This window comes from Carettochelys insculpta, chromosome 1 (assembly GCF_033958435.1).
Source record: "Carettochelys insculpta isolate YL-2023 chromosome 1, ASM3395843v1, whole genome shotgun sequence".
Lineage (NCBI taxonomy): Eukaryota > Metazoa > Chordata > Testudines > Carettochelyidae > Carettochelys > Carettochelys insculpta.
Genome location: NC_134137.1, coordinates 31,541,671 through 31,553,768, shown reverse-complemented (window position 1 = coordinate 31,553,768; position 12,098 = coordinate 31,541,671). Strand labels below are relative to the sequence as shown.

Genomic DNA, 12,098 nt, shown 5'->3' with positions numbered 1-12,098 from the left:
TAAGTACCTTCATCTGGAACAAATTTTTAATAATGGACTCTGCACTATAGCAGACAAAAGTAGAATGATATCCATTGTCTGGAAGTTGAAGCTAAACAAATTCAGAATGGAAATAAATTATACATTTTTGACTGTGAGGGCAATTAATCATTGGAACAAATTATCAAGGGTTATGGTGGATTTTCAGATTCCTTGGAATTGACTTCTAAAAATATATGCTCTAGTTCAAACAAAAATTACTTTAGGGAGGTCTTCTGGTCTGTGGTATGCAGGACGTCAGAATAGATGATAACAGTAGTCCCCCCTGGCATTTGAATTTATGAATCAGTAATTTCTGACTTCTTCAAAAATGGGATTTGTGGATAGAGATAAGGCAATGGGTTCACTTTTAAGCGTGGTAGATTCTTACCGCTCAACAGAATCCCAAAGTCCCACTACAGCTGCTGGTCATCACTTTTGTATTCGTGCCTTCTGCAGACCAATTCCCCAAGGGTATGTCTACACGAGCATCTGCCGTGTGACATCTGGGGGTGTAAAGATAAAGTGTGCTATGCACTGATAGACTGTTGATGTTACCGAGAACTTTTCATTCACATCAACAGAATCCACACAGACAGTGCATGGCCTGCTGGGCTCTGTAGATTTGCATCCCGGTTTGCCATGCTATACATGTTCTTGTAGATATGCCATAAGAAACTTGTGCTTTGAAAACCTGATCCTGCACTATTATCTTCATGGGGAGCAGAATCACAGCTTAAATGCTAAAACTGCTTACATACGTGTTCTTCAGGAAGATTGACTTTAAGTAGTGTGTCTGTCCTTCTACGCTTACTGAATGATGTTGCAGAATTGCTGTAACTGACCTGATAGATCTAGTACATTCTCAAGTTATGGCAGAATATATCTGATTTTAGGCTTTGATATTTTCCAGCGACTTCTTTCCATTCTTTCATTTCAGGTTGAAAAAGACCTCATTAGGATATAGTGACACAGTTAGTTATGCCATGGAAGTAGGACCCCTAAACAGCCTTCAGAAACGAGCTTCCTGGGGAAGGTAAGGTTCTTGTAGCATTTAATTTAATTTAATGATCTATTAAAAGGAATGGATAAATTGTGAAATATTAAAATTTTACCTTATTACTTAGGGTCTTCCTTTCTGTGTTTAGTAAAAACTTTATACTGTAATACATCTAGCATGGAAGGGGTGAGAGGGTAATTCCCACAGTCAAGAGCTTACTTTTAAAATTCAGTGGGAGAAAATTTACTTAAGTTTCACTCCATAATCAGAAATTTGGTATAACCAGATTGCATTCTCCACATTCTAATGTATTGAAACAATGTAAGATTTCAGTTCTGTTTTACCACAAACACATTCATCTGTATCAGGGTTGACTCTAAGAAAGTCTGTAATGCATACTAAAATGACATATGTATCCAAATCAATAGCTTGCCTGTCACTGAATTTTTTTTTTCCATTGAGAAACTATCATTTTCATTTGCTATCTGTAAAACAGTTATCATACAGCAGACTAAATAATGCACATGGTATTGTGAAATAATAAAATCCAAAAACGTTAGTGTGGTTAAATATAAATATTTGCCTTAATGAGCATATATAAAAAATTTCGTCTTTCAACAAGGAAAATGTCTTTGCCTTACTATTTTCAGCGATGCAATATGCTTTGGTTATTGTATAACACATGAAATCATTTTTCAGATATTTTCATATATAGGAGTGCAATGGAACTCAATTATAGGGAAATTTGGTTTAAAATGAAGGTAGGATGAAAGTATTATAACTCCTTTGGTGCACAACATTCTATAAATTTTAATTGTTTCCAGAGAAGTTCTTCTGTAGAAAATAATTTCTCTAAAGAAAGTTATAGTATGTGTTGGACTTTATACGAAGCATTCCATTGGAACACTTCCTCAGTCTACCAGAGCCAATGAAATATGCCTCCCAAAAACAATGCAGAAAAAATTAAGGGAGAGATGGGTTTCTGTGAATTCTCATCTGACTGATGTTAGGTCTGATTCTTATTGAACCCAATTGGTAAGCACTGAGAATAACTGTCATCTTACATTGCTAAAACTTTTGTAATTTAGATCGTATCAGGCATTTCGTATTCTCTGGTCAACAATAGTCTTAACACAGTGTTTTCCCTGCTAGAGGATTTCCATGTACATTGACTATAGGTACATATTGTTAATATTCCTACAAACTTGTTTTTCAAAAATCTCTGCTTTTCTCTGTACAATATGTAATTTTAAATCATCTATTTTTTATGCTGAGAAACTCAGCATCTTGTTATCTAGCTAAAGACTTTATGTATCCTGTTTTATTTGCAGAAAAACCTGCTTTTCAGTGCCCTAAAATTTAACCTGGTGTTTTAAAAATACTGTTTCCACCTCACTGTAAAAAGGAGAACTAGATGTGTGTTACTTGGAGATGGGTTAAGTGTTTGAGAACCTTGTTAATACTGTAACTTCAGCACGTTTTTTTTTCCCACTTAGGTATATCGTTGACTTTTTCCTTGTGATTACGCAGCTGGGATTTTGCAGTGTTTATTTTGTGTTCTTGGCAGAAAATGTGAAACAAGTGAGTAAAAGCATTTTATGGGAATGATTTTGTTTGCAGCTGTTCATTTCCAGCTTTATTTGCTTTCTTCATTCATGTCATGTGTACTATTAATATAATGCCCATAATGAGAATACATAGAAGGTAAGCTTAGAAGATACATAGAAGATACCCCATTGATTAACTTTTATAAAAAAGCAATCCACTTGCTTTGCAGGTTGAGCTAAAGCCGGTGCTTGTGTAAGCAGCTGCAACATCACTGACCTCCACTTTTTCTTAAATTTCGACACTTAATTTCACAACCTAACCATTAAATGTAATTGTTTTATGCACAGCTAAACATTATTAGCAAGCTAAGAGGGGTTCTGCCAATTTTTACAATAAGATGATAGTTTCTTCCTGCACAAAATCAGTAATGTACCATGAACTCTTAGGATTTCTGCTCCAAAATGTGTTGTAAACTCTTAGGGCAGGTTTACGTGACAGGGGAAGATTGAATGAAATTATGCAATTTGTACTACATTGATTACGTAGCTAAAGTTAACGTACCTTAATTTGGGCTTCCACGCTGTCTCGGCTAAGAGAGGTCAACAGGAGCCTGCATGCCTGTTGGCTGCCCTTACTCCTAATGGGGAGTGGGAATACCATGGCCACTGGTGGTGTCCTATAAGTCTGATTTTTAGCATGCTCCCACTAGACATGCTAAATTGAACTTTGATCACAGCAGAGCTGATCTTCTCTGTAGTTTAGATGTACCTTTTTATATTATAAACCAGAGGTGCTGGTGGTCTGCAAGCTTCAGTTCGTGGTCCACAGATAGTTCTCCCTCAGGTGTGCACGTAGGCAGCTGCTCATGAGAGAATGAAGGGCTGCCCATCAAATTAGTGGCTCACAGGCATGGCACCATTAATTAGGTGTCTGGATCCTGGAGAAGATACACAGGGGCGGTGGTGGCTTTGGATGGAATGGGAGGTAGATGGTAGGCAGTGGGATGAAGTGGGGGAAAGAGGTTGGAGGGGCGAAGGGGTGGGGAGAGTTTGGGATGTGCAGGGTTGAAGGGGTCAAAAGAAGTGGCAACTTTCCCTAACTCCAGGTCTATGGCTGCCAAGGAGAGAAGGCCCTCCTTCCCAGTCTTAGCTCTGTGGCTGCTGTGGCAGAGGGAGAGACCACTAGTGATTAGTTTAATCTGTGTTGTGTGCTTTTATTTGTAGAACAAAAAGTTTTAATTATATTTATGGGTTGCTTTTATATATATTTATCAAAAGTGCTTTATAGTAGTTAGCTAACACTACAAATAACATTTGGAAAGATGATTAAGTAGTCCACTGAGACCCTCATCAATTTTCAAGTGGTCCACAAAAAAATGTTTGAGAGCCACTGATATATTTATTTATTTTCCATATTCAGATCTTGGTCCCAACCTTGCTTTCAATATGTAGCAATTGTTATTTATTATATAGGGCATCTCTTCACTATGGACTGGATTGACAAGCAGTGATCTGTCCAGCTGGGGTCAGTTTATAGTGTCTAGTATAGATGCAATAAATCAACTGCTGAGTGCTTTCCTGCTGACTTTGGTTTTCTACCAAAACCAGAAGAGTAAGCAGTGTCAACCAGAGATCACCAGCTGTTGACTTACTGTGGTAGAGATACCGCAGTAAGCAGACCTAATTATGTCAATTTCAACTTTGTAAATAACATAGCTGAGGTTGCATAAGTTAGGTTAATGGCTTGCAGTATTATAGACAACCCTATTTTGCGATGATGTCTGAAACAGTGCTAGGAACCTACTCTCCAGATAGTCATCATCATCATGAGAGGGTGGCGCAGTTTGAGAGGTCCCACTGCAGTGCAGACAAGGAGAGGCAGAGAAGGAAAAAAAAGCATCAAAAACTCCTCTACACTCCTCCAACAGTTACCAACACCTGCCTCTTCTGTGATAAGATCTGCGGCTCCAAAATGGGGCTGATCAGCCATCAATGGACTCACAAACAGGAGGGTGACATGAAAATGTCCTACTCATTATTGAGTGACCACCAGGAAGTGGTAGGAAGTTTCTAAAAGCAGAGAGAGAGACATATCCGGGCCTGAAGATTGTAGTTAGGCAGTTCATGTGAGCACACATGCAAACCAGTTTATTTCCTGAAATCTGCAGCAGTAAGTCTCATATCTCAGAGGATGGAAAAAATTGTTAGGTAATTGGAAAGGCATTCTGTAAAGAAATGAGGAAGATGGGCAGCATTGTTTATGGTTAATGGTCCCTGACAACAAGTGTCTGAAGCCTCATTCCAAACAAATATAAGAGATCATTCAGTGAAATGGGAATGGTTGCTTTGCATGTAGATGATGAGACTGATCTGCTTCAGGAACAACCAGCCTTGCGGTAAGTTTATCACAGTATGTTGTGATCCTACTAGACTCCAATAGCTAAGTAAGGTTGGGGCATTTCAGTACTAGGATGGGGGACCTCAGTGAGACACGTGAGAGCTACAGATGACATTCAGGAAATGGCACTGTATGCTTATGAAGTGTGCTAAATTGTTATCCAAAACGTTACAATGTTAGCGTCACGCATATCCTGTGGAACCTCACCCTCTTTCCAGCACAGGCACAGCAGCTCATGCAGGGGTTCCAGGAGTGTGTCCACGGCACATTTGATTACCTCTGGTGGTATACCATCCTGACCAGGGGCCTTTCCTGCTGCAGTGCTGTCGATGGCTGCCTTCAGTTCATCCACAGTCGGTTCTAGATCCAGTTCATCCATTACTGGTAGGAGCTCGACGGCATCGAGGGCTGCGTCAACCACAACATTCTCGCGTGAGTACAGCTCGGAGTAGTGCTCGACCCAGCGCTCCATCTGTTTGGCTTTGTCAGCGATGACTTCACCAGATTTGGATTTCAGAGGTGCCATCTTGTTCTGGGTGGGTCCTAATGCCAGGATATGCGTGACGCTAACATTGTAACGTTGTATAAGAATAAAGGAGACAGAAGCAACTGCAACAACTACCGTGGAATCTCCCTCCTAAGCGTCACTGGTAAACTGTTCACTCGCGTCATCCTTGGCAGACTCCAGAAGATTGCTGAGAGGGTGTACTCCGAATCGCAGTGCGGATTCCGTGCAGAGAGGTCTACCGTTGACATGGTCTTCTCTCTAAGGCAGCTGCAGGAGACGTGCAGGGAGCAGAGAAAGCCACTCTACATAGCCTTCATCGACTTGACCAAGGCTTTTGACTTGGTCAGCAGGGATGGTCTGTTCAAACTGCTCCACAAGATAGGCTGTCCTCCATGGTTACTCAAGATGATCCAGTCATTCCATGAAAACATGAGAGGAACCATCCAATATGACGGCGCATTATCGGATGCTTTCAGAATCAGGAGCGGCGTCAAACAAGGATGCGTGCTTGCTCCAACATTGTTCGGGATCTTCTTTGCACTCCTCCTGAAGCACGCCTTTGGATCTTCAACAGAGGGCATCTTGCTGCACACAAGATCTGATGGGAAACTGTTTAACCTTGCAAGGCTGAGAGCTAAGACTAAGGTGCGAGAAGTCCTCATCAGAGACATGCTGTTTGCAGACAATGCTGCTATAGTGTCTCACACAGAAGACCAGCTTCAAAAACTGCTGGTTCAGTTCTCCAAAGCATGCAAGGACTTTGGGCTTACCATCAGCCTAAAGAAGACAAACGTACTTGGTCAAGATGTTGCTGAATCCCCATCAATCAGCATTGACAACTATATGTTAGAGGTTGTCCATGAGTACGTTTACCTCGGGTCCACCTTCACTGACACCCTGTCGTTGGACACTGAGCTAAATAGGAGGATCGGAAAAGCGGCCACAACTCTGTCCAGACTCAGCAAGAGAGTGTGGAATAACAACAAGCTGTACACTCACACCAAAATGCAAGTCTACAGAGCCTGCATCCTCAGCACCCTCCTTTATGGCAGCAAGACTTGGACCCTGTATGCCCACCAGGAAAAGAGGCTGAATGTCTTCCACTTGCGCTGCCTCAGGCGCATCCTTGGAATATCATGGAAGGACAGAGTTACCAACACAGCCGTCCTCGAGCAAGCTGGAATCCCAACCATGCACACCCTCCTCAGGCAGCGTCGACTCCGCTGGCTTGGCCACGTCCACAGGATGAGCAATGGAAGGATTCCAAAAGACATCCTGTATGGTGAGCTAGCCTCTGGTAAAAGACCCCCCGGATGCCCCCAGTTGCGTTACAAAGATGTCTGCAAGAGAGACCTCAGAGAGGTAGACATCGAGCTGGACAACTGGGAAGAACTAGCAGACGACTGCGGCAGATGGAGGCAGGGGTTACACAAGGGCCTTCAGAAGGGCGAGTTGAAGATCAGACAGCTAGCAGAGGAGAAGCGAGCACACAGAAAGCACAATAAGGACTTGCCAGACACCCACTACATCTGCAAGAGATGCAGCAAGGACTGTCACTCTCGTGTGGGTCTTTATAGTCACAATAGACGCTGTAAATGAAGTCTTAAATTGAAACTTTAAAGGGCGCGATCCATAGTCTGTGCAGACTGAAGGATGCCTACATGTTATCCAAAGCAACATTGTCTCTGAAATAAGACACAAAGCTAGGTCCTGTATATTGAGTTGCTACAGGGTCCCGCAGTCCTTTCAAAAGAACAGAGGCATTAAACACTGGGTTTCATGACAGATTTTAACTTGGGTAATTATCCTGTAAACCCCCTCCAATTTCAATCAGCCATGATGTTTTAAATGTCCTATCTTAGAAAATTCTGTAATACAATTATGTGTTTTGAAACGGCTATTGAGTTATACCTCGTTGGTGGCTGAAATAATCCATAGGTAACTTAAGTGATGGATAAGATCTTGGAAAGGAAAGCGATTAGCTTAGGAATGAAGCTGAGCATCTTGAAAACGTGTATTCAGCAGCATATTGTATGGATGTGAGAGATGGGTGATAACAAAAGCTTCGAAGAGAAGGATATTGGGATTTAAGAGGAGTTGGTGTAGAAAGATCCTGAGAATGTGATGGATGCAGAAGGTCACCAATGAGGAGTTATATAGGAAGAGCTAAAAGAGCCACAGTGAGGAGTTATATAGCCACAGCCGAAAGAGAACCTGCTGCAGAAGGTTATGCAACAGAAGTTAAAGCTATTTGGGCACATCTGTGGAATGAATGATGAATGAAAAATCAAGACCCTGGTATTCGGTATGATGGTCGGTTCAAATAGGAGAGGCAGACCCCACAGAGAATGGGTAGATGATATAGTAGATTAGTGCAGAGCTAGTCTACAGAAACTAAACCACTCCACACTGGACAGGGAAAGATGGAAGGAAGTAGTGAGGGAGGCATCGGACACCAATGGGCTCTGAGCCAATGGTTGTTGATGATGATGATCTTACCTTTCTGTTCGGAGGGTTGTGAGGCTTAGTTCGTGTTTAGGAAAGTGGTCTGAGATCCTCTGATGTAGGATGCTGTAAAAGTGCGACATATTTGGATATGCAACTTAAATATTCTGTTGGTTGTGCTTCTGAAACAGATACTCAGTAGTTGTGAGGCCACATTATAAAAATGTATTTTACTATTCTAATGCACTGTAATCTGTGTGCAGATTATTTTCAGCAGAATATCTGTTTCTTCTCTGGTCCTGCCCTCTGAGTGTGAATTTTTATTACCTTTATTGTAGTATAAAGTCCAAACAATTTCTATCAGAAAGGTAAGCAGACCCATTGCTGCCTATCAATGACATCTTTCGAGTTACTGATGCTATGTACAAATCAAGGCTCATGAGATGTGTCTTGCATCACTTTTTAAGGCCACTAATTGGGTCCTAGTTTATTTCAGACAGGGGGGATCTTCACCAGAAATACTTGGCTGCCCTCCCCAGGAGTTTAGCCCTGGGAACAGATCTAGTAACAGATTGAGCCTAGGTACAGAAGCAGCCACAAGGAAATATGAAGTATACTGTGTAAATAAATCAAATTTTTCAAAAATTCAGAGGCTTCACTTTTCCATTAATTTGATTTTAGTTGCAGTTTTTTCCTTCAACAGTGTGATAGGGAGATAAGAAGCTGTCTCCTACAGAGCCACTAATATCTGCACTTCAGAAGTCTGTTCTGTAGATGGCACCAAAGGACGTACATTGTTACTGCTTTAAATATATAATGCATTTAATTTCCCCAAAGCTGAACTTTATGGAAAAGCACGTAAGTTGCTTAGTTGCAAATATCATCAATGCAAGCATTAAACGCCACAAAATAATTAGTTCTTATCTAAGGGTTGCACCCAGTGCTACCACCTTGATTTCCTCACCTCATGTTCTTACCTATCATACTCACCCTCCACACAAAGTATTAGCATTGGGAGGACTCCTTGATTCTGCTGTCTTGGCCCCTTAGGACACTGGCACAGCAGCACCATGCGGAGCCGTTGAAGAACTGGTATTTCCAAGCTTTGCTTCTCTAATGCTACTTTGTAGTGGCCTGGACAGCTGAGGTTGAAGCACTAGGAAGCGACGTATCTCGGCATTGACATTAATCTTGGTGCAAAGGCACTGTGTTCCCCAAACTCAGTCAATGCCTACACCCACCACAAGCTTCATTCTTCTCTCTTGCCCTCCTGCAAAGCCTTGTGATCAATCTTCCTGTATCTCCTTCTGTGTTGCTTAGCTCCCAGTGTGGTGTCTGAAGGAGCAGTGGTGATGAGTTGGGGGTAACAGATGGTGAAAAGGGACTCAGCTGACTGAGTTTGTCAGTTCCATTGGCTAAATTTAGTGTAGCTCCGTTTAGTTATACAGAATGGGGGAAGGGCTTGTGTGTTAATTTTAAAATTTCTGAATTGGTGTGTGTTGCAGGTGTTAGCTGAATATGCTTGTGTGATGTAATGGTGTTGGTACCTTCCTCTTGTGCATATTCCTTAGTTCTCACCTATGACACCAAAATACAGTTCTTTCACCAGGTAGGGGTGCACCCATGTCTCATGGATGGTCCCCTTTCTCTAAGTAAGGTGTGAGCCTCCTTTTCTTTTTGGTCTTATATCAGTGTAGCACAGTGCTGTAACTAGCTAATTTTGCACCTGAGGCAAGAATATAAAATTGCACCCCCTCATCTTTATAAATTCATAGTAGTTATTTCATAGAAAAAGAAAAAAATAATACGTAAATAAATATCAGAGAGGTAACCATGTTAGTCTGTATCTTTGAGAACAGCAAGAAATCCTGTGGCACCTTATGGACTATCACATATTTTGGAGCGTAAGCTTTCGTGGGCAAAGACCTGCTCCATCAGATGATGAAGTGGGTGTTTGCCCACGAAAGCTAAGGCTCCAAAATAACTGTTAGTCTATAAGGTGCCACTGGACTTCTTGTTGTTCACATAAATAAATAATAACAGAAACACATTTATTTATTATAGTTATGAGAGCCTCACGCCTGCCCAGGACCTGAAGGCACCAGCTGTATAAAACCTGTCTGAAGGTTAAAGAGTAGATGCAAAACATGCCAAGGCAGATGCAATTGAGGAGAGCACCTTGCCCGCTCAGGAGAAAGGGGTAGGGCAGGAGGCACACTAAGCACCAAATAAGCTGGCTGGCACAGATTACAATTGCAGAGAAAGTGCATTATTGGGGGGGAGACAGCAAATTGGACATGCTGCCTATCAGAATAACCCTGCCATGACTAGTTACTGGGACAGATAATTTGTTTGAGGGATTCAGGCAAGGAAGGAAATGAGCTCTGTTCCCAGGTAGCCCTCTGGAGAGGAGTGTAAAAATGTTGTCTGTGTGTTGGCTCTAGTGAGGGGGGCGTTACCTACCCCAGAGCCTAGGGCATGGGTCTGCAACCAAAATAGAGAGAAGAGACATTTTTTTCAAATTCACTTACAAAATCAATACTTGAAGAGTCGCAATGCATGGGAATACCAGACAGTCCTTAATAAATAATGCCAAGCCATACTTTTGTCATATCTCCTTTTTGAGGGGAGAATGTGCTGGTAGCTCAGCCATCCAGTTGTTGCCACATCCTCCCTCACTCCCAAAGAGCCACATGCAGCTCGAAGAGCCATTTGCAGCTTGTTATGCTGCCCATGGCTGCTGCTTCTGCTGCAGGGACAAAGGCAGCTGCAGCTCCGGCGAGGGTGGAGGAGAAGGGGGGCACGAAATTTGAGCAGCTGCCTTTGTCCCGGCTGCAGCTGCAGCAGCCGCCGCCAGCAGCATAACGAACGGCTAATAGCTCTTAAAAAGCTACAAGTAGCTCAGTTAGAGCTGCCCAGCCAGCTAACTGTGCCTCCTGAGGTGTGGTGCTTGAGGCAAGTGCTCAGTTGCCTCACCCTTGTTACAGCCCTAGGGTGGTGCCTGCCTTTTGCACACAGCCCACTGGCCACTGGTTCTCTTGGCTTGTTTTTAGCAGCTTAGCCCTCCAGCTGAGCCACTACACTATTTCACTTTCTGGGATATACAGTCCAAGTTCTTTCTTGGCCCTGGTATGGGCCTGAAGCTCTAAAGCTTCTTCCCTGAGGCACTGCTGCCTTCACCTACCCAGCCAGCGCTCTTTTAAGGAGCCCTTCCTGGGCTCAGGATGCAGCTAGAATATCCAGGGCCATCTTGATACCCTTGTGAGGTCTTGACAAGTTCTGTGCTCAACCCCTTGGCTCAGACTGCATCCAGTGAACTTTTCAAGGATCTGCTGCTCTTCCTACCAGCCAGGCACCCTGCCTTCGCTCCATGCAGCATCTAACTAGTGCTCTGCACCTTCTTTTATATGGCCTTCCTGAGCCTTGATTGGCTGGTTCCCTTGCAGCCACTCTGCCTTGCTTGGGAGGAGCACTCTGCTGCTCCTTTCCTGAGACGTGTGTGGCAGAGCCCTGTGGTCTCCTACATCTTTGGGATGTAGGAATTGTGACTTCATAGCTAGAAAAATCCAAATAAATGTTTAGAGGGAAAATGGAAAGGAAATATGTTAGCGTTAGTAAATATATTCCTTTAAATGTTATAGACATTTCAGTAGTCCTTCGAAGAGTAATTGTACCAAATTTGAGGACTAGGCAGATGTAAACAGTTGCTACAATTGTCTCCATAATAAACAATGGAATGCTTGTCACAAAGGCTGATTCGTCTCTCTGTGTATGTCTGTACTTTAGTTAAACATGTGGGGCTGGCACGTGTCAGCTGACCTGGGCTTGCAGGGCTTGGTCTCTGGCTCTGTAAAATTGTGGTGTAGACCTTTGACTTTGGGATGGTACTTGCGCTCTGCGACCCCAGGAGAGGGGAGAGTTCCAGAGCCTGGGGTCCAGCCTGAGACCAAATGTCTACAATGTAGTTTTACAGCCTAACAAGCCTCAGTCAGTTTGATACGGGCCAGCTGTGATATCAATTGAAATGTAGATGCACTTTATACTATCTGGGTGTAGTGGCATCAGTCCTGTTATTTTGATGTTAACATACAACTGTTTCTCCTTAAATGATAGAGCTCTATTGGGTGTATAGAGGGTCAGGAGTATCTGTGCATAAAGTAAATAAGTCTCACAAACTTTTGT

At 42.7% G+C, this 12,098-nt stretch overlaps 1 protein-coding gene across 6 annotated transcripts in view; it reads left to right on the top strand.

Moving 5' to 3' along the window:
* Positions 1-12,098, top strand: part of SLC36A4 (solute carrier family 36 member 4) — a 232,796-nt gene that overhangs the window by 51,050 nt on the left and 169,648 nt on the right. For all 6 annotated transcript variants that reach the window (XM_074984046.1, XM_074984052.1, XM_074984083.1 and 3 more), the window contains exons 5-6: positions 959-1,054; positions 2,515-2,599. In XM_074984046.1, coding sequence (XP_074840147.1) covers positions 959-1,054; positions 2,515-2,599 — 181 coding nt within the window. The remainder of the gene's footprint in view (positions 1-958; positions 1,055-2,514; positions 2,600-12,098) is intronic.